Source organism: Pelophylax lessonae (assembly GCF_965119305.1).
Source record: "Pelophylax lessonae genome assembly, chromosome: 8".
Classification (NCBI taxonomy): Eukaryota; Metazoa; Chordata; class Amphibia; order Anura; family Ranidae; genus Pelophylax; species Pelophylax lessonae.
Window position 1 is genome coordinate 289,745,315 of NC_138775.1, and position 23,173 is coordinate 289,768,487.

At 45.4% G+C, this 23,173-nt stretch overlaps 1 protein-coding gene across 1 annotated transcript in view; it reads right to left on the minus strand.

Annotated features, from left to right (window-relative positions):
* The window catches only part of ELOVL1 (ELOVL fatty acid elongase 1), a 79,159-nt gene that overhangs the window by 7,080 nt on the left and 48,906 nt on the right, over nucleotides 1-23,173 (minus strand). The window contains exons 2-4 of the mRNA XM_082264826.1: nucleotides 21,786-21,862; nucleotides 11,069-11,259; nucleotides 698-778 (exon numbers count right to left, since the gene is read on the minus strand). Of these exons, the coding sequence (XP_082120952.1) occupies nucleotides 698-778; nucleotides 11,069-11,259; nucleotides 21,786-21,843 (330 nt within the window). The 5' untranslated portion in view covers nucleotides 21,844-21,862. The remainder of the gene's footprint in view (nucleotides 1-697; nucleotides 779-11,068; nucleotides 11,260-21,785; nucleotides 21,863-23,173) is intronic.

The following is a 23,173-nucleotide window of genomic DNA, read 5'->3' on the forward strand; positions in this document are numbered from 1 at the left end:
AGTGGCATCATGTATTTCCATGGTGCAGGCGGCCGGCCTGTTTGCAACACGAAATTCATTACATGGTGCGAAATACTGTGTGCAGCGCCCCGGTTGATAAATACTGGTGTAAATAAAATATATAATTACTTAATAATGAAATCTCTCTCAAGGGGAAGAGATTTGTATAGTTTGGGGAAATTGTGGGTATGGTCTTTTCCTTTAGTGGGTTTTATTATTTGAAACAAAATTATGTTTTTATTTTTAACACGCAATCACGGTTTGCTCACATGTATGCGGTGATCTAGCAATCACTATAACAGGGTATATTCTATGGTGATTGGAAAGATCCTCACCGCTTGTCATTCTCATTGAAATATCGGCTTGTCTGGTGGAGCGGTGGGAAGAATTATGATCACTAAGGCTAGTCGTCACACTTCACGTGAAGAACGGGATGTAGTGCCATGTTTTAGAGCGCCAATAAAACCGGAGGGACGTCATGGCAGCGGTGGGAGAGTCCTGGCACAGGTTAATAGGGAAAGTAATGAGGATACAGATAAGGGGTGAAGCTGCGTACTTATCACCACCATGTGCAAAGTTCAGGAGGTGGCAGGTGGTACGAGGCGGCGGACGGCACTGACCTGCTCACTATGGATTTTTTGCAGTCATGAGTCATTATATAAACATTATAAACCCCCCCACAGGAGAACTCACTTACCCGCAAGGCCATAGGTGAATCTGATTGGTCCACAGGGTCGCACTTCCAGGTGTATCCAGTCAACCAGCCAGACATAAGAAACTAAAGTAGAGATGAACACGTTATCCTTCCAGCAGAAGCTTTGTTATCAATTTATTACTGCAATCAGCGATATTGTACATTTATAAACAGCACCATTTTCTCAGTAGCCAACATCTAAAGAGTACCTGTATTCCAACGTTTGATTTTATTTACAACAGATATTTACACTAACAAGCAAAAAATTGGGGGAGCAAACCCTGAACATGTATATCTAAAGCCGGTGCAGCTATGAACCAAGAGACATGTATATTAAAAAAGAATAGCGAACACATGCTAAAGAAATGACTATCAAATATGAAGACAATCCATAAATAAAAATGGGGATTTGGTCCCACCATATGGCCATATCGTGCTCAAGCCCACCACTACGTCAAAGTACCCCATTATCAGTGGGTCCTACACCATCCATAAAAAAGGGGTGAATCCAGCCTCTCTAACACTTGGAGACAACACTCCTTGCTGGGAGAGATGTGCTAATGCACTACAAGGGACTCCTCCTATATCTACTTGATAGTGGACACTGATAGAGTACAGGTGAGTGTAGTAGTGTAGAGTAGTAGTGTAGAGTGTAGTGAGCACCCCACACACACCTGTACTCTATCAGTGTCCACTATCAAGTAGATATAGGAGGAGTCCCTTGTAGTGCATTAGCACATCTCTCCCAGCAAGGAGTGTTATCTCCAAGGGTTAGAGAGGCTGGATTCATCCTTTTTTATGGATAGTGTAGGACCCACTGATAATGGGGTACTTTGACGCAGTGGTGGGCTTGAGCACGATATGGCCATATGGTGGGACCAAATCCCCATTTTTATTTATGGATTGTCTTCATATTTGATAGTCATTTCTTTTGCATGTGTGCGCTATTCTTTTTTAATATACATTTACACTGATCAGCCATAACTTTATGATCACTGACAGGTGAAGTGAATAACATTGATTATCTTGTTACAATGGCATCCCATAAAAGTGAGGTGGGATAGGTTAGGCAGCAAATAAACATGTGCCTGAAGTTGAGGTGTTGAATGCAGAAAAAATGGGCATTGCAACGTGTTGTGTATGGGGGTTCTGTAGCCGCAGACCGGTCAAGGTTCCCATGCTGACCCGTGTCCACAGCCAAAAGAGCCTACAATGGGCAAGTGACCATCAGAACTGGAGCACAGAGCAAAGGAAGAATGTGTAAAGAAAATGGTCGCACACCACTACGGAATCCAATGAAGAAAAGTTCCTTTATTCACATAAGTTTTACAGGGTACAGCAGGGTAGGACAGTAGACGCGATTTACATGACTGCTGTGTGCCTTTTCCTTACCTTAGTAGTGAACAAGCACGTAGCGTAAAACGCGTGTGAAACGCGTCTGTCCTACCCTGCTGTACTGTGAATAAAGGAGGCCGCCAGCTCCCATAGAGGACTACATACCTCCATTTTTGGAACACTCCATATAGTGGATGGACACCCCTACCCTACTTTGTTGACCTCTAGCCACGATAAATACTCATTTATAACAGGCACCCATATATATATGTAGGGATTCCTTCGGACCTAGTGGATCACTGTGGCGCCCATGAGCATCTTAGGCGCAGGCCAGCTTCTCTTTCATCACTTTCTTACCCAGTGAACTATGTCTATGGGAGACTTGGTATTCCTCTTTCGGTATACTTACCGTTTTAATTAACAGGCCATTTCTCTCCATACGAAGACTCCCCTTGGCACACTTAAGTGTTTTGAACTCTGGTTTACCCCTGAAGAAGGGTTTTTATACCCGAAAAGCGTAGGGTCCTGTCCGGTTCTCTCCACCAGCTGTACCTAGGAGTCTTCTGCGCCGAGGATGGTCTGTTCTTGCATGCAATTTTAAATTTTGATGTATATCCAGTCAATTCCTTGTTTGGAATATGCATTCAGTGTATAACTCAATTTTCCTTTTGTGTATAAATAAAAATGTATTATTTTTAATACTTTGGTGTATACTCTTTTCAGTGCTAAGTAGCATTTATAGTCCCAAACAATTGGGGGTATTTTCATTGTCTCTACTGTGAATAAAGGAACTTTTCTTCATTGGATTCTGTGGTGGTGTGGAGCCATTTTCTTCTTTTATGCTTTTCCTGGTGGCCAGCCAAGGTTCAGCTCCCACCTTGAGTCGTGGACTTTGACTAGCCTGAGCGGTGTTAGCTCTCTTCAATGGAAGAAGGTAGCCTGGTCTGATGAAGAACGTTTTCTTTTACATCATGTGGATGGCCAGGTGCATCACTTGATATTCCAAAAAAAGTATCTCTCCTGTGCTCAAGTGGTATGCGGGAGGGTAAATGTTCTAAATGGTCTTTGTAGCACAAAAATAGGTGGTCTTGCTGCCCCCTCAGGACCAAGGATATCCAAAAAACACTGAAAGACAACAGAAGGGCGCGAACCCACCTTGTGCATTACCACTAAAAAATATTATTAAAATCTAAATAGGTAGCATACATTATACTTACAAACAGAAGATGTATACATGCATGTAGGAATTAGGAACAAATTACCTCAAGACCACTTCTATACTGCTGGATGGCGTCCACAATGACCTGGCTTACGTGTTTCGAGGAAGAACCCTCTTCCTCAGAGCCAAAATCGTCCCTGCTGGATGGCATCCACAATGACCTGGCTTACGTGTTTCGAGGATGAACGCTCTTCCTCAGAGCCAAAATCGTGCCTGCTGGATGGCATCCACAATTACCTGGCTTACGTGTTTCGAACTGTGATTTTGGCTCTGAGGAAGAGGGTTCTCCCTCGAAACACATAAGCCAGGTCATTGTGGACGCCATCCAGCAGGGACGATTTTTGGCTTTGAGGAAGAGGGTTCTCCCTCGAAACGCGTAAGCCAGGTCATTGTGGACGCCATCACACCATCCAGCAGTCTAGAAGTGGTCTGGAGGCGATTTGTTCCCAATTCCTACATGCATGTATACATCTTATGTTTGTGAGTATAATGTATGCTACCTATTTAGATTTTAATAAACATTTTTAGTGGTAATTGAAGGAACAAAATCCATTTTGTTCTTTCAACTCCATCTTGTTACTAAAAAAACTAGACTCAGCTTAATTAAAAAGCCTAAGTAAATGTTCTTGAAAGTTTCCAGGACGTTACGCTTTGTGGTCAAACTGACCCTTAGAGCAAGCCAGTTTGAAGTAACCAATTATACCTTATCTTAACCCTTAGAACAAGTCTGATGTAATGCCAATTATAACAAGGCCTTATTTTAATTAACTCACATGTAAGTACGTGACTTGAAGCACGTAATGGTAAACTGCTATTCTTGTATCAATTCTATGTATAATCTCCTGGAAAGCGAGCATTCTGTGACATCGTACCTGCTGTCTGTCTCATTGAGTGCTCCCGGATATCTGAAGGAACCTTAATGCCTAGGGTCATGCGAGTCCGAATTAATTGCCAACAGTAATGCACAAGGTCGGTGTGCCCTTCTCCTGTTGTCTTGCATGTGCATCACTTCCCTGGGGAAGAGATGGCACCAGGATGCAGTATGGAAAGCAGAGATGCCGGGAAAGGTAGTGCGATGCTTTGGGCAATGTTCTGCTGAGAAACCTTGGCTCCTGCCATTCATGTGGATGTTACTTGGTCACCAACAATGTTTAGGTAGGCAGCACGTGCCAAGTACACCCCTTAATGGAAACCACATCTCCTGATTGCAGGGGCCTCCTTTAGCAGGAAAATACACCCCGCCACACTGCAAAAATGGCTCAAGAATGGTTTGAGGAACACACAGAGTCTGAGGTGTTGACTTGACCTCCAAATTCTCCAGATCTCAATCCAATCGAGCATCTGTGGGATGTGCTGGAAAAACAAGTCCGATCCATGGAGGCCCCACCTCTCAACTTACAGGACTTTAAGTGGTTGTTAAGCCACTACTATAAAAAAAAAAAAAAAAAAAAAATCTAATCCCCTCTGTAATATAACACTAAGTACTGTGCCTGTCTTCTAGAAAAAAATATGCGATCTGTACCTATATGAGAGAGTCTCTCGGCGATCAGCTGATCCCTCGGCTCTCTTCTCTGCCCGGCTGACAGCTCCAGTGGGCAGGGCCGAGCACTGCAGCTGACGTCAGCCAGGGAGAAAGGGAAGCGAGGAGAGAGAGCCTGAAAGCTCCAGTGGGTGTGGCCGAGCACTGCTGCTGACGTCAGCCGGGGAGAAAGTGAAGCGAGGAGAGAGATCCTGACAGCTCCAGTGGGCGGGGCCGAGCAATGCAGCTGACTTTAGCAGGGGAAAGGGAAGAGAGGAGAGAGAGAGCCTGACCGCTCCAGTGGGCAGGGCCGAGCATTGCAGCTGACATCAGCCAGGGAGAAAGGGAAGAGAGGAGAGAGAGAGAGAGCCTGACAGCTCCAGTGGGTGGGGCCAAGCACTGCAGCTGACGTCAGAGAAAGGGAAGAGAGGAGAGAGCGCGTGCAAAAAAAAAAACAAAATCGCGGGATGCATGACGCCCCAAAGAAGCTCTTGTACCTTTTTTGGGCGTCATGCTTCCCGCAATTTTTTTGCGCGATGTTACCGCGATTCGGCAGGCGGAAATCGCGGCAACATCGCACAGTGATTGGGGTGCTATCGCAAATCACGGGCAACGCACAGGCGTCCCGCGATTTGCAATGATTTCCGGATCGCGGGCAAAATCGCGGTGATTCTGCCCGCGATCGCTACGCCGACATGTGAATGTAGCCTAATGGAAAGCTCCTGATCTCTACTTGGGATTGGGAGCTTTCTGATCAAGTGACCGCCAATCATGCTCAGGAACACGGCCCCACTTCCTGGCATTGGAAACCTCCTGAAGGGCTGGTAGGCACCAGCATTAGGGAGGTTAAAGAGAAGCGGTTGGGGCAGTATGCACAGCCCCTCCCTCCAGAACACAAGTGTAAAGTATACTCTTACTGTGACTTATGATCAGCAGCATTAGGATATACACACAGTACAGCAGGCGATATATAGCTCTGTCACAGCGCATCACATGGTAGTTCATTGCTGACTTTGTTATGGCTGTACTGGGCTGCAGTCTGTAACACTCAGTACGGCCATATTTGAACAAAGTCAGCACCATAACTGCCATGTGACACCATGTGACAAAGCTATATATCGCCTGCTGTACTGTGTGTATATATCCTAATGCTGCTGATCATAAGACACAGTAAGTGTATACTTTACACTTGTGTTCTGGAGGGAGGGGTGGGGCTGTGCATACTGCCCCAACCGCTCCTCTTTAACCCCTAATGCTGGTGCCTACCAGCCCTTCAGGTTTCTGATGCCAGGAGGTGGGGCGTTGTTCCTGAGCATGATTGGCGGTCACATGATCAGAAAGCTCCCAATCGAAAGTAGAGATCAGGAGCTTTCCATTAGAGGCCGATAACTGTGCCGGGAGCGCACAGGGCGCACGCTCCCAGCACAGCATCAGCTCCTAATGCTGATGTTCATAGGACACATTGAGGATTCTGGTGACTGTATACGGATACTCGTGTCACTCACTGTGTGATGCTGCCATGCCGCTGCCTCCGCCGCTGGAAGTAGTGCTGCTGCTCCCTGTCAGTGTCAGCTTAGGGAGCAGAGCATGTACACAAGATCACTCCCCGCCAGGGAAGGCAACCAGGCGGCCAACCGGAACTATAATTTATCGAAGGCGGTTGCAGCGTGGGGCATGAACTTACACCCCGAAAATGATTAAAAAGTCCCTGCAATGCTCCGCCCTCCTGGGCCCCACAGCTAACCTCATGGGCCCCATGAAAATGTGTTTTTACACCCCTAAAGCATGTAGGGGTGGGGGGGGGGGGGGGTGTTTTAGTAAGCCCCATTTCTTTATTTGGCAGACATTGACTATAAAGCTGCCGGGGCCCCTAATGGGCTGGGTCCGCTACAACAGGACTGGTTGTACTGCCCTTCAGCAGCCCTGGTCCCAGGACACCTCCCCATCCAGACAGACTGGCATCTGTGGTGAACATTGTCCAAGACAAGGGGGGAAAGGATTTTCTCTGTGGAAGAGCTGAGAAATAAATGCCCCAACATGGGACCCCCTGGTTGCCCGGGGCAGCTGGATCTGAATACACAAGTACCGCGGACACTCGTCCCATTTGGAAGGGACCACGTAAGGAACTGTGCAAACGAAACCACCTTGAAGGTAGATACCATGAGGCCCAGCACTCGCATGCAAGTCCCAAGGGAGGACAACCGGCTGGACAGCAGTAGATGAATCGCAGCATGCAACTTCTAGCGATTGTTCAGAGGAAGGAACACTTTGGCCAGAGCCAAATCCAGAGTCAGACCCAAATAATCCAATTCTTTGGATGGAATCAGAGCAGACCTCCAGTAATTCAGAGGCCAACTGAACCCTTCAGGGTCAGTATAGGGATCCCTGCATCGCCCATTAGGCCGCAGAGGACTCCGCTTGTAAGAGGGAGGTCATCCAGGGATAAAACATTCCGGGGCTGAAGTTGGTAACAAACATCCATTTCAATGAACTATCTGTATGGTATTTGCCGGATTATTATGGCCAATGAATAGAAGATTGCCGACAAAAAAAGTGGAGCATGTATAATCAACAGCAATAAATAATATTTTATTGTAATCTTATAACAAACATCTGATCAGTCACATATCAATACAACTGAAACTTTCGGAATAGTTCGGGTTTTAGTAGTACTGCTTATGGACTACAATATTGTCTGTTTTCTGAATGTGCCGTATTACTATTTTTCTACATGTATACATTGTCTTTGCGCCAGCAGTTACCGTCATTTCTAACCTTAGGAATGTTCTAGTATAATGTGGCCAGTGTTCTCTGCCTAGTATACCAAACAAACAGACATCAGGTGGACCCGGAGGGGGAGGGAGCACAGAAGTAACCTCCTGCCAAAACTCAGAGACCATTGAGCAACCCCAGATGAGATTCATGAAATCTGTGTGACCTTTAGTGGATATCATACAATTTGGGGTGGCCATGTGACCCAATACATGCAATTATACAGGAGATAAGTATGGAGGAAATTTACTCAAACTGGAGCACACAGACTCTGGTGCTGCCATGCATTGTAACCAATCAGCTTCTAACTTCAGCTTGTTCAGTTAAAGCGGAGTTCCACCCAAAACTGGAACTTCCGCTCATTTGCTTCCCCCCCCCTTCAGGTGCCACATTTGGCACCTTTCGGGGGGGGGGGGGGGTTGTTTTTGACAGGTACCGTTCCCCACTTCCGGGAAACGGCGTGGTGCTGTTACTCGAAGTTTGGTCCCCTCCTCCTTTCCCGCCGCTGAGCCAATCCAAATGCACAGTGCGGTTCGCGCATGCACAGTAGGGACCTGCCCATGAAGCCGCAAGGCTTCACTGTCGGGTTCCCTTACCGGCAATGGCTGCGGCAGCACTCGACAGCCAATGGAAACATTGGCTGCGGTGCCGAAATCGATGGACTCCAGGACAGGTAAGTGTCCTAATATTAAAAGTCAGCAGCTAACAATTCCTATGTATGCTTGCTATTAATTCGCTTTGTTTGTTATTGTTCTTTTATCTTTTTGCAAAATTTCAATAAAAACTATTGAACAGAAAAGTCAGCAGCTACAGTATGTGTACAGTATGTGGAGCTGCTGACTTTTAAATTTTTGGAGGGGGTGGAACTCCACCTTTAAGGTTTCACAATAAAACCTGGAAGCTGATTGGTTACTATGCACAGCTGCACCAGTTTTAGTAAATCCCCCTTCTGTTTCATGTAGAATATACAATATAATTATTAACTGGTGGTGAGACCAACATATGAAAGGAGCAAATCTCATCCCATTCTTCTGTGGACTTGGTAGGTTATTGGGTCAGCCCTGGGTGCATCCAGTTCAGCAAGGACCAGATGCATTTTGATCAATGTATGGACAGAGAGGTTGTACACAACAGCCGGTCAGACTTTCCCAGCTCGATCAGCGATGCAGGCTATAACCTGCAACACTGATCAGTGTATTCTGACAGCAGGGGAGTCTCCCAGCGGTTGGAATCCAATAGCTCAGCAGGAAGGATTCCTCCTATCCACCCAAATTGTGTGGATGGGGGAATCAGGTCAGCTACAGGCGGTCCCCGGGTTACAAACATCCAACTTACAAACAACTCCTACTTACAAACGGAGGGAGACAACAGGAAGTGAGGAGAAATCTCCCCGTAGAAAAGGGAAAATTCACTTCTGTAAGAGTTCTCATGGGAAAAAGGTATCTCCACTGAAGCTTTATCACCAATCCTTGTTTCCACAACAACCCAAAATTTTCAAAATCCAGTTGTTATAGTGACAGAAAGTGAGGGGAAATCTTCTGAACAGGGGTACAGACAGCAAAACAAATGGTACAGGGGTGTTACCCTTCCCAATGATATCCAAAAAACTCAAAAATAATTCTTTTGGCTGGAGCTAAACTTAAAAAATGTACTTGTTCTGACTTCCAAACAAATTTGACTTAAGAACAAACCTAAAGTCCCCATCTTGTTTGTAACCCGGGGGCCGCCTGTATTTCTGTTCAACCCGCTTTATCCAATTCCTAGAACTAGAGCTCAGCAGTAATCGCTATCCATTGAGCACTGAGGCCCCGTTCACACTAGGGCGACTTTGGACATGAAGCTGTATGACAAGCCGCAGCCCATTATTATCAATGGCGCCACTTCTGATCTATGCGGCTTAAAATTTGCCGTGACTTTGAAAAGGTTCCTGCACTACTTATATGCGACTTGAGTGCTAGAGTGCGAAGTCGAACTTTGGAGCCGAACTAGTGTGAACCGAGCCTCGGGCAGTCCATAAATGAGTCAGTTTTTTGTTTTTTTTTCGTTCAACCTGGAAAAAGAAAACTGACTCATCTATGGACTGCCTTAGTCTTTAATCAACAGCGATTACAGCTGAGCTCTAGGAATTCGATAAAATCGACCCTCCTAGCAAGGTCTAAATCAGGGATCCTCAAACTACGGCCCTCCAGCTGTTGCGGAACTTCACATCCCATGAGGCTTTGTAAAACTATGACATTCACAGACATGACTAGGCATGATGGGAATTGTAGTTCCTGAACACCTGGAGGGCCATAGTTTGAAGACCCCTGTTCTAAATGATATAGGTGCAGGGATAAGGTGTATTACCTAACACTATCGCTCAAGTACCGTGCGGTTTTCCTCTGCCCAAAGCTCAGGGTGGTCCCTCAGCATAATCACCTGCAGTCCAGGGTTATGAACTATACATTGTATGTGAGCAGGGGAGCATGCGACTGGGGCCAAAGCTGGTGAGAGGCGGCAGTGCTGGACTCGTGGCACAGCTGGAGGGACCCTTTCAGAGCCAAGAGTAAGGAAAGTATTACATCCTTATCCAAGCACCCCTAGACTAAAATGAACATGTGAGAAGGTGCACTTTCAAGAACATATATCATAAGGTCCAGTAGAAATAAACAGGCTTGGCGAGAAAGCAACCCGACCAGGAGCACTCACAAGGTGTAACAGCAGACTGCAATAGTGTGGCGGACCACAGGTGCTGACAGGGTCTGTCTCGAGGAGCGGAGCACGGCCTGGCTGGACTGCACCCAACTGGGGAGGCTTTTAGGTAGGATAGTGCGTCCCTGCACTTTCCTTACTTCTTTCAGAACCTCTCTCTGTCCCTGACAGACGGGTGACCATTCTCTACTCTAGCCACTTGCAAAAAATGCGTGCAAAACCGGGAAGCCAGGGTCTTAATAGATTCTGCCTGGCCCAAGATGGCCGCCAATGTCACAAGGGGTGCCAGCATACAATCAGATAGCTGCCTGTGACTGTGAAACCATAAGGCAGTGGTCCTCAACCCTGGCCTACAGGGCCCACTAACAGGCCAGATTTTAGGTATTACCTTGGGGAGATGCAGACTAGAGTACTGCAATCACTGAGCAGCAAATTATATCACCTGGGATGTATTTCAGTTATCTTGCAAACTGGCCTGTTAGTGGGCCCTGTAGGCCAGGGTTGAGGACCACTGCCATAAGGGACCTAGGTTCCTCTCGATTTGCTCCTCCACCTGCATCACTGCTGCGGACGAACGCCACCTGTAGTGGAGAAGGTAGACTGCAGCTACTTACAAACACCTAACTTTTTAGTGTGGGGGGCCTACAGTAAGGATACATTTTGGCCCAATTCCTGGAGTTCAACTTTAATAAATGTACGCTTTGAACTATTTACAGAATGGCAGAGATCCTACCGTTCTCTCATGTGTGGGACTACACATCCCAGTATGCCCTAATATTTGTACTTTTACACATGTGGAAACCATGGCTTCTGTTGGCGTCCTGTAAATGTCACCCACCTCATAAACGATATAAGCAGACAGCGCCACCAGGCTGAAGTTGTACACCACCATCAAAGGCTTCAGGTCGAAGGGCTTCCTATTGGCCATCAACCGCGGCCCCAGAGACAGGACGAAGTAGACATAGAAGAGGAGAATGGAGCCGGGCAGGAAAGGCGAGTGCATGAGGGGGTAATGACCTATCCTGGCATCTGAGGAAACAAAAGAAACAATAACAGGTTATATATAAAAGGACATTATCTTTAGAGATTATTGTTAGAGAACCAGTTGAATACCCTTCATACCCTTTAGATAGCTGTGCCAATATTTTCTCCACAAGTTAAAGACATTATATAGCTCATGGTTTGTGGACGCCTGACCATCACACCTACACTAAATGAACAAAAATGACGGAGTTCAAGATGTTTCCAGTAAATGGATAGTTCTTGCTACACCAAACAAGGATATTTTAGATCATTTGGCACTTCCTTACCTTGTGGAAAAAGCTTGGAGAAGACCCTTTCTGTTCCACAATGACTGCGCCTGTGTACAAAGCCAGCTTCATACAGACATGGTGTGACCAGTTTGGCGTGGAGGAACTGGGGTGTGGACCTTAACCCTACTGAATGCCTTTGGGAGGTACTGATGTTGGGTGAGAGGACCTGGCTCAACATTTGCATGCCAGTGGGATGAATTGGCATGCAAATGTCGAGCCAGGTGCTCTCACCCAACATCAGTACCTCCAAGTTCCTCCGTCTCTGTGGTACCAATTTGGGGGAAGACCCTTTTCTGTTTCAGCATGACTGTGCCCCTGTGTACAATGCTAGTTCCATATAGACATGGTTTGACCAGTTTGATGTGGAGGAACTAAGGTGTGGACCTCAACCCTTCTGAATGACTTTGGGATGAATTGGCATGCAAATGGTGAGCCAGGTCCTCTCACCCAACATCAGTACCTCCCACGTTCCTCCGTCTTTGTGGTGCCAGTTTGGGGAAGACCCTTTTCTGTTCCAGCATGACTGTGCCTCAGTGTACAATGCTAGTTCCATATAGACATGGTTTGACCAGTTTGATGTGGAGGAACTAGGGTGTGGACCTTAACCCTACTGAATGCCTTTGGGAGGTACTGATGTTGGGTGAGAGGACCTGGCTCAACATTTGCATGCCAGTGGATTGAATTGGCATGCAAATGTTGAGCCAGGTCCTCTCACCCAACATCTGTACCTCCAAGTTACTCCGTCTTTGTGGTACCAGTTTGGGGGAAGACTCTTTTCTGTTTCAGCATGACTGTGCCCCTGTGTACAATGCTAGTTCCATATAGACATGGTTTGACCAGTTTGGTGTGGAGGAACTGGAGTGTTCTGCACAGAGCCCTGACCTCAACCCTACTGAATGCCTTTGGGATGAATTGGCATGCAAATGGTGAGCCAGGTCCTCTCACCCAACATCAGTACCTTCAAGTTCCTCCGTCTTTGTGGTACCAGTTTGGGGAAGACCCTTTTCTGTTCCAGCATGACTGTGCCCCTGTGTACAATGCTAGCTCCATAAAGGCATGGCTTTATCAGTTTGGTATGGAGAAACTCAAAGCCTTCCTTACCGGAAGAACACAGTGATCACTGCTAGTGGCTCCCTTGTCACATCCTCTCATGTTTGTCTCCAGGATTTCTTCAGAGCTTCTCCCATCCTTTGCAACTCTACCCCAATCTGTCCAACTGTTTCCTAATCCGTCCATCTTTAGACAATCCCTAAAAACCCTTCTCTTTAAAGAAGCCTATCCGGGTACTAACTAATACACGGTTTCACTTTCTCCATCAGCTCATCCCCCACAGCTATTACCTTCTGTATCAACTGACCCTCCCTCTTAGATTGTAAGCTCTAACGAGCAGGGCTCTCTGATTACTTTTGTACAAAATTGTATTGTAACTAAGGTCTGCCTTCAGTTTGTTAAGCGCTGCGCAAACTGTCGGCGCTATACAAGTCCTGTATAATAATAATAATAATAATAATAATAATAATAGTGGCTATAGCTGCTGCCAATAATTGCATATAAAAATCTGACATAATGGTTGTACCCAAGTCAATCGATGGATTGACTTTAGATTCAATCAGCTTTCCCATACATGAACTGAATCTTGACCGGTCTCTGCTGAACCAGCCGAGATTCGATCCATCCTTGGCCGGCTTTAGTCTTGTGTTTGCTTTAAGTTTTATGTATGCGCAAGCTTTGCAGTGGAATAACTTCCTTACAGGAGGTCTTCAACTTACAATCCAACCTCAATGCACTGTTTCATTGGGCAACTATGTGGCAAATGAGGTTTAATGTTGATAAATGTAAAGTTATGCACCTGGGGGATCTGGGGGAATCCAGAGCGGACAAGGATCTGGGGGAATCCAGAGCGGACAAGGATCTGGGGGAATCCAGAGCGGACAAGGATCTGGGGGAATCCAGAGCAGACAAGGATCTGGGGGAATCCAGAGCAGACAAGGATCTGGGGGAATCCAGAGCAGACAAGGATCTGGGGGAATCCAGAGCAGACAAGGATCTGGGGGAATCCAGAGCAGACAAGGATCTGGGGGAATCCAGAGCAGACAAGGATCTGGGGGAATCCAGAGCAGACAAGGATCTGGGGGAATCCAGAGCAGACAAGGATCTGGGGGAATCCAGAGCAGACAAGGATCTGGGGGAATCCAGAGCAGACAAGGATCTGGGGGAATCCAGAGCAGACAAGGATCTGGGGGAATCCAGAGCGGAGAAGGATCTGGGAGAATCCATAGCAGAGAAGGATCTGGGAGAATCCATAGCAGAGAAGGATCTGGGGGAATCCAGAGCGGAGAAGGATCTGGGAGAATCCAGAGCGGACAAGGATCTGGGAGAATCCATAGTGAAGAAGGATCTGGGAGAATCCATAGCAGAGAAGGATCTGGGAGAATCCATAGTGGAGAAGGATGTGGGGGTTCTGGCAGATCCTAAGCTTAATAATAGCATGCAATGCCAAGCTGCGGTTTCCAAAGGAAGCAAAATCCTTTCTTGTATTAGGAGAGGTATGGACTCCAGAGAGAGAGATATAATTTTGCCCCTGTACAGATCATTAGTAAGACCTCATCTGGAATATGTAGTTCAGTTTTGGGCACCAGTTCTTAAAAAGGATATCGGGGAACTGGAGAAAGTGCAGAGAAGGGCAACCAAACTGATAAGAGGCATGGAGGAGCTCAGCTATGAGGAAAGATTAGAGGAAGTGAATTGATTCTCTCTCAAGAAGGGATTGGGGGGGGGGGGGGGATATGATCAACATGTATGATACATAAGGGGGGATATGATCTCCATGTATAAATACATAAGGGGGGATATGATCTCCATGTATAAATACATAAGGGGGTATATGATCACCATGTATAAATACAGAAGGGGGGTATGATCTCCATGTATAATACATAAGGGGGGATATGATCTCCATGTATAAATACATAAGGGGGGATATGATCTCCATGTATAAATACATAAGGGGGGATATGATCTCCATGTATAAATACATAAGGGGGGGATATGATCTCCATGTATAAATACATAAGGGGGGATATGATCTCCATGTATAATACATAAGGGGGGATATGATCTCCATGTATAAATATATAAGGGGGGATATGATCTCCATGTATAAATATATAAGGGGGGATATGATCTCCATGTATAAATACATAAGGGGGGATATGATCTCCATGTATAAATACATAAGGGGGGGATATGATCTCCATGTATAAATACATAAGGGGGGGATATGATCTCCATGTATAAATACATAAGGGGGGGATATGATCTCCATGTATAAATACATAAGGAGGATATGATCTCCATGTATAAATACATAAGGGGGGGATATGATCACCATGTATAAATACATAAGGGGTCCATATAGTGAACTTGGTGTTGAGTTGTTCACTTTAAGGTCATCACAGAGGACAAGGGGGCACTCTATGTCTAGAGGAAAACAGATGTAATCTCCTGTGAAAATGTGGAATAGACTCCCCCCCAGAGGTGGTTCTGGCCAGCACACTAGATTGCTTTAAAAAAGGCCTGGATTATTTCCTGGGTGTACATAATATAAATGGGTGCTAAAATTTATAGGCAAGGTTGATCCAGGGAATATCCGATTGCCTCTTGGAAATCAGGAAGGAATTTCTTTCCCCCTGCTGTAGCAAATTGGATCATGCTTTGCTGGGGTTTTTTGCCTTCCTCTGCATCAACTGCGGGTATAGGATTGTGTATATGGCATTGTATGGTTGGGTTTTCTTTTTTGTTTTTTATTGGTTGAGCCAGATGGACTTGTGTATTTTTTCAACCTGACTATGTATGCACATGTGAGCTGCCATATTGACACACAACCTCTACACATTGATCTTTCTGCTTTGTGGTGCGGCACGGGGAATGTGTTTACTGTTCTTTTTATCACAGTGTATAATCAGAGCTCACTGTCTGTGAAATGAATACAATCTTCAGGAGGATTATCCTGTGGCAGGACTCACCATTCAACAGGCATACCGACTGCACTAACCCAGACGGCCACCAGAGGGAGCCTCTGCAAATCTGAATATTAAATGATCACAAAAACCAATTTGTTTTTCCTGGCGGTCTCTTTTCCTTTAGAAACAAAAAAAGGAAGTGAAAAGTAAAACTTTCCAAAGTGGAGGGGAAATCCACATTGGAACAGGTGTCCCCCTTGGAAGATTTCCCCTGATTTTGTTGACAGTATTACGTTGTTGGATTTCCTGAACATCTTTTGTTCCAGCGAGAATAGAGGGGGGTGAAAATCCTTCTAGTAGAGGCACAAACTGTGACAAAAGTCTGACAGGGGTTCTAACACTTTCTTGCTTTATTAAAAGCGAACACAAAGCTATTAGATATAGTTGTAGAAAAGATGATCTCGAACCAAAAAAAAAAAAAAAGTGTTAACCACTTCTGGACCGGAAGGATTTTCCCCCTTAATGACCAGGCCATATTTTGTGATTCGGCACTGCGTTATTTTAACTGACAACTGTGCGGTCGTGCGGCGCTGTACCCAAATAAAATTGATGTCCTTTTTTCCCCACAAATAGAGATTTCTTTTGGTGGTATTTGATCACCTGTGCAATTTTTTATTTTTTGCGCTATAAACAAAAAAGAGCGTCAATTCTGAAAAAAAAAAAATATATTTTTCCCATTCTGCTTTATAACATTCCCCCCCCCCCCCCAAAAAATAAAAATTAATTTTTTTTTAACATTCTAGGCCAATTTGTTTTATGCTATGTTTGGTTTAAAAAAAAAAAAAATCGCAAAAAGCGTATTTTGATTGGTTTGTGCAAAAGTTATCGCGTTTACTAAGGGAAAGATTTGTCATTTTTGGTGTTTTTTTTTTTTTTTTTTAACGAGCAATGGCGGCGATCTGCGATTTTTTTTGCGGGACTGCGACATTGCGGCGGACAGATCGGACCCCTAACTGACATTTTTGGGGTTACCAGTGACATTACTACAGTAATCTGTGCTATACATATGCACTGTTACTGTAATAATGACACTGGCAGGGAAGGGGTTAACTTTGAGAGGGAGGGGTTATGTGTGTCCCTAGGGGTGTGATTCTAACTGTGATTGGCTGTGGCTTGAAGTGTAGGAACAGTGATCAACGGTCTACATAGTAGAACCGTATGATCACCATTCATACACAGGGGAGAATGACAGGCGGCTTGTTTACATCAGCCGCCTGCCTTTCTCCCTCTGCACCGATGATCGCTGAGTGACTGGCGGACATCGGGTCACACGTACGGACTTGCTGGGTAACGAGCCATGGCGGGAGCGCGCCTCCGCGGGAGCGTGCTCGCCCGCTATTGGTTACCAAGCAAGTGACGTATATATACGTCACTTTGCCTGGCCGGGGCTGACTGCCGACGTATATCATCGTGCGGCGGTTGGCAACCGGTTAACACAAAGCTCACACAGGAGATAGGATAATCATAACCGCCTATTATGTGGGTAGGTTGGTTCTGCCCCCCCAAAAAAAAAAAAAAAACACAACTCTACCTTTTGGTGTTTTTAAGGCTAAGTTCACATGTAGGCATTTTGGGGCATTTTTCTGCTCTAGGCTCAGCTCAAAAAACGCCCAACAAGACCAATTGTATTCATTTCAATGGCCCCTGTTCACATCTGAGCGTTTTGACGTTTTATCCACTTTACCACTAAGTACTGTAATACTACTGCGGCAAAGTGGCTCTTGTAGGTCTGACGACGTAGACCTACGTCGCCAGACTCCTCCCCTGTAGGCGGCGCTCGCGCGCCGCCGGAGGCGCGCTCCCGCTGTTTTCATTCACAGCGGGAGTCGGGCCAGGGGAGGAGCAGCGGCGATCGCCGCTGCTCTGCCCCGATCGTCGGGGATCTAGTGTGGAGATCCACCCGCCTGTGTAAACACAAGCGGGTGGATCTCCTCAGTGACAGGGAGTGACAGATCGGACTGTTCAGCATAGCTGGACATCCGATCTGTCCTTGTCTCACACAGTCACCTCCCCCCCCACACGTCAGTAAGCACCAGGCATACATTAACCCCTCCCTCTCCAATAAAATTAACCCCTTCCCTGCCAGTGTCATTTTTACAGTAACAGTGCATATGTATAGCACTGATTACTGTAGTAATGTCACTGGTAACCCCAAAAGTGTCAAAAATGTCAGTCAAGGGTCCGATTTGTCCGCCGCAATGTCGCAGTCCCACAAAAAAAAAAAAAAAAAAATCGCAGATCGCCGCCATTACTCGTTAAAAAAAAAAACACAAAAAATGACATAAATCTTTCCCTTTGTTAGTAAACGCAATAACTTTTGCGCAAACCAATCAAAATACGCTTATTGCGATTTTTTTTACCAAACATAGGTAGCAGAAAACAAATTGGCCAAAAATGTAAAAAAAAAAATTGGTTTTTACATCTTTTTTGGGGGGAATTTCATATAAAAAAATGTGAAAAATATTGTTATTTTCTCAAAATCAATGCTCTTTTTTTGTTTATAGCGCAAAAAGTAAAAATCGCACAGGTGATCAAATACCACCAAAAGAAAGCTCTGTTTGTGGGAAAAAAAGGACGTCAATTTCGTTTGGTACGGCGTCGCATGACCGCGCAATTGTCAGTTAAAGTCGCACAGCGCCGAATCGCAAAAAGTGGCCCGGACGTAAGACAGCAAAATCCTCTAGTGGTAAAGTGGTTAAGCAAAACGCCCAACGCTCAAAAAAAGTACATGAGCTTCTTTTTGGGCAGATTACAGGCGTTATTTTTTTTTTATTGGTCACTTTCAACCTAAAAACGCCTGAACAAAAACGCCTAAAAAACGCCTGTAAATACCCAGGGTGTGAATGTAGCCTAAGGCTGCATTCACACTTGAGTGTAGCGTTTTTTACCGCGATTTTTTCAGGCGTTTTTCATTGACATCTATCAAAAACGCTGGTAATCAGCCCAAAAAGAAGCTCATGTACTTTTTTCAGCTACAGGCGTTTTGCAAAATGCTCAGATGTGAACAGGGGCCATTTAAATGAATGGGGTTTTACTTGTTGGGCATTTTGGAAGAGTTTCTTTTGAGCGTTTTTGGAGCTGAAAACGCCCAGGTGTGAATGTAGCCTAAGAGTTTAGATTGTAAAGTCTCGTGTTTTTATTTTTATATAAAAAAAACAATATGTTGCACTTCCCTCCTCTGTGCAGTTGGTTTTGCACAGCAGCCTGGCTCCTCCTTTTCTGGGGTCCCTCTTCGGCTCTCCTGGCCCCTCCCTCCTGTTTAGTGCCTCCACAGCAAGCAGCTTGCTATGGGGGCACCCAAGCTGAACTGAACTGCTGTGTCCTAGCCAATCAGGAGAGAGAGTCCCCGATGGCCTAAGCACTCACGGACATTGCTGGATAGAGATGTGGCTCAGGTAAGTATTCAGGGGGCTGCTAAACACAAAAGGTTTTTTTTATCCTAATGCATAGAATGCATCTTCTGACTTTACAACCACTTTAAAATCTGACCCTCCTGTCTATTGCAAAAGGGAGATGGAATTTTTCATAGGCTGCATGAATACTGACTGCACTCCTTTTACTATACATATTGTAGACTTGTGTGTTTTAAGCCAGCCATAGACTGATTGAAATTCATCGGGTGCAACAGGAACCAGACACAGTTCAATCTATAGATCCTTTGATTCACTTCAAGCCTGTCAGGTTTTTTTTTTTGCCTGATCACTAACGGTGGTTATAGCCACCAGCAGCCATCATTGTATTCTGCCGGTAGGGAAGGCTGCCCGCTGACAGGACACAACAGCGCTGCAAGAAGGATTCCCACCATCAACACTGAATACGTTATTGAGGGAATTAAGCAATTTAATTTCCTTTAAGCTGCGGCTGACGGAAAGAAAATTGCTTAATGTACGGTCTTATTTCCAGAGAAAAAAAAAAAGCCCTGAAATACAAAGTAATACTGGGTTATATGTTGGTTGAACTGGATGATGGACTCGTGTATATTTTCAACCAGAGTAACTATACGAATATATCTAAAAGGGGAGAATTATTAGAAATGACTGCCGGTGATTGGTTCTCTAAGAATACACATAAGGAGTTCAGACAAATAACAGAACATTTATAAAAGGCGTTAACGGAAGCCAGCAGGCTGGGAATACATGAAGAATAGAGGGGGATAATTAGTAGCTTGGATCTCCAAACATCTGCATTCATTGATGCGAAGAGCAGAAAAGGCAAAAGCCATGATTAAATATTTGCGGGGAGGATTGTGAACCGAGGTGGGGGGGTTTGTGGTGGGGGGGGGGGGGGGGAGGCGCTCTTTTTGGCCCTGCAGATTATTTTCGGTTTTGCAGACGGGCTGATGAGTGACGGGCAGCTGAGCAGACAGGTGATCGGGTGTCGGTGGCCGGGATATTTTCATATGAATAATATTCTATCTACAGCTTTTTATATTATTTGCATCCCGTGTACGCATCGCTTCAGAGGAGTAACGAGCAATACGGGAGAAATCAGCAACCGTTCAAAATAGTGCCGTCATCATCCGTGTCTTACTTCAGAGGAGAAATCTGCTTGGAGTCCCTTCTACGCCGTCTGCCAATCTGAGGGGTCCCTTCTACACCGACCGCCAATGTAAGGGGTCTCCCTTCTACGCCGAAAGCCAATCTGAGGTTTCCCTTCTACACCAAACGCCAATCTGAGGGGTCCCTTCTACACCAGACGCCAATCCTAAGGGTCCCCTTCTACACCAACCACCAATCTGAGGGGTCCCTTCTACACCAAACGCCAATCTGAGGGGTCCCTTCTACACCAGACACCAATCCGAAGGGTTCCCTTCTACACCGACCACCAATCTGAGGGGTCCCTTCTACGCCAAACGCCAATCTGAGGGGTCCCTTCTACGCCAAACGCCAATCTGAGGGGCCTCTTCTACACTGACCACCAATCTGAGGGGCCCCTTCTACACCAAACGCCAATCTGAGAGGCCCCTTCTACACCAAACGCCAATCTGAGGGGCCCCTTCTACACCAAACGCCAATCTGAGGGGTCCCTTCTACACCAAACGCCAATCCAAAGGGTTCCCTTCTACACGACCACCAATCTGAGGGGTCCCTTCTACACCAAACGCCATTCTGAGGGGTCCCTTCTATGCCAAACGCCAATCTGAGGGGTCCCCTCTACGCCGAACGCCAATCTGAGGGGCCTCTTCTACACTGACCACCAATCTGAGGGGCCCCTTCTACACCAAACGCCAATCTGAGGGGCCCCTTCTACACCAAACGCCAATCTGAGGGGCCCCTTCTACACCAAACGCCAATCTGAGGGGCCCCTTCTACACCAAACGCCAATCTGAGGGGCCCCTTCTACACCAAACACCAATCTGAGGGGCCTCTTCTATACTGACCGCTAATCTGAGGGGTCCCTTCTACACCGCCTGCCAATTCAAAGGGGTCTCTTCTACAGGGACCACCAATGTAGGGGATCTCTGCTTCACAGATCACCAACTTAAAAGGATCTCCTTTACATCGACCACCAACGGAAAGGGGTTTCCTCTTGAGTAGAGAACTATAGTAGACTGATCTCCTGCCGACACTGACCGCCAATGTAGGAGGCGAAATTACATAAATGCAAAATAAATATCTTATTTCACTCTGCAACAAGGTCCTAGATGCAACTTCAACCAGGAACATTGCCTGCATGGAGTTTGAATGTTCTCCCCAGGTCTGTGTTGCTTCGTCTGGTCTCCACCCAGAACACAAAAGCACAATGAATGGTAGAATAATCAGCTTTTGATCAAACTGATCCCAGACTGAATATTTGAAGGAGACTCCTGCATTACGGCTGGCAGCATCCAATCCAGCAGTACCAGAATGGTTACAAACCTCCCCTGAGGAAGTCTGAGTCTTCAGATAAAAGGAAGGAGATCAGTCAGATTGGTAAAAACAAATATGCATTTTATTGGTACAAAAATAAACTACTGAAAAGCCAACAATGTGTTTCTGAGGCATCAGGCAGGACACTTCCTCAGGGGAGGTTTGTAACCATTCTGGTGTTGCTGGATTGGATGCTGCCAGCCGTAATGCAGAAGTCTATTTCAAATATTCAGTCTGGGATCAGTTTGATCAAAAGCTGATTAATCTACCATTCATTGTGCTTTTGTCAAATCAGACCACATTTCCCCCTTTTTTCACACAACAGAAAAAATCTCTTCAGATGGTTGAGCGGTATTAATGGCGCGTCTTACCTGCTCCTTTCATGAAGTCATGATAGCGCTGCACCCATGGTGAGAGAACGGCCTCCATCTTTACAGCTCCTCACAGCCTGAGGACAGACAGAATGGGGAGGTTAGACGAGGTTTACATCATCACCGATTCACAGTCATTACATCATCACCGATTCACAGTCATTACATCACCACCAATTCACAGTTATTACATCATCACTGACTCACAGTCATTACATCATCACCTATTCACAGTCATTACATCATCACCTATTCACAGTTATTACATCATCACCGATTCACAGTTATTACATCACCACCTATTCACAGTCATTACATCATCACCGATTCACAGTCATTACATCATCACCTATTCACAGTCATTACATCACCACCAATTCACAGTTATTACATCATCACCTATTCACAGTCATTACATCACCACCTATTCACAGTCATTACATCATCACCTATTCACAGTCATTACATCACCACCGATTCACAGTTATTACATCACCACCTATTCACAGTCATTACATCATCACCGATTCACAGTCATTACATCACCACCAATTCACAGTCATTACATCATCACCGATTCACAGTCATTACATCATCACCGACTCACAGTCATTACATCATCACCAACTCACAGTCATTACATCATCACCGATTCACAGTCATTACATCATCACCTATTCACAGTCATTACATCACCACCAATTCACAGTTATTACATCATTACCTATTCACAGTTATTACATCATCACCGATTCACAGTTATTACATCACCACCTATTCACAGTCATTACATCATCACCGATTCACAGTCATTACATCATCACCGATTCACAGTCATTACATCATCACCGATTCACAGTCATTACATCATCACCTATTCACAGTCATTACATCACCACCAATTCACAGTTATTACATCATTACCTATTCACAGTTATTACATCATCACCGATTCACAGTTATTACATCACCACCTATTCACAGTCATTACATCATCACCGATTCACAGTTATTACATCACCACCTATTCACAGTCATTACATCATCACCGATTCACAGTCATTACATCATCACCTATTCACAGTTATTACATCATCACCGATTCACAGTTATTACATCATCACCGATTCACAGTTATTACATCATCACCGATTCACAGTTATTACATCACCACCTATTCACAGTCATTACATCATCACCGAGTCACAATGAATTGTATATTTCGGAGAAGAAAACACCAGTGGGTACACCCAGCCAGAACTTTCTTTTGTTATAGATAAGTATGGAAGGGTTAGAACCTCTGTTAGGATTTTGTAGCGCAAACACACTACCAAATATACTCTCCAATTCCTCTTTCACACAGGCGGGCAGAGGGCAGTAAGTGGTTG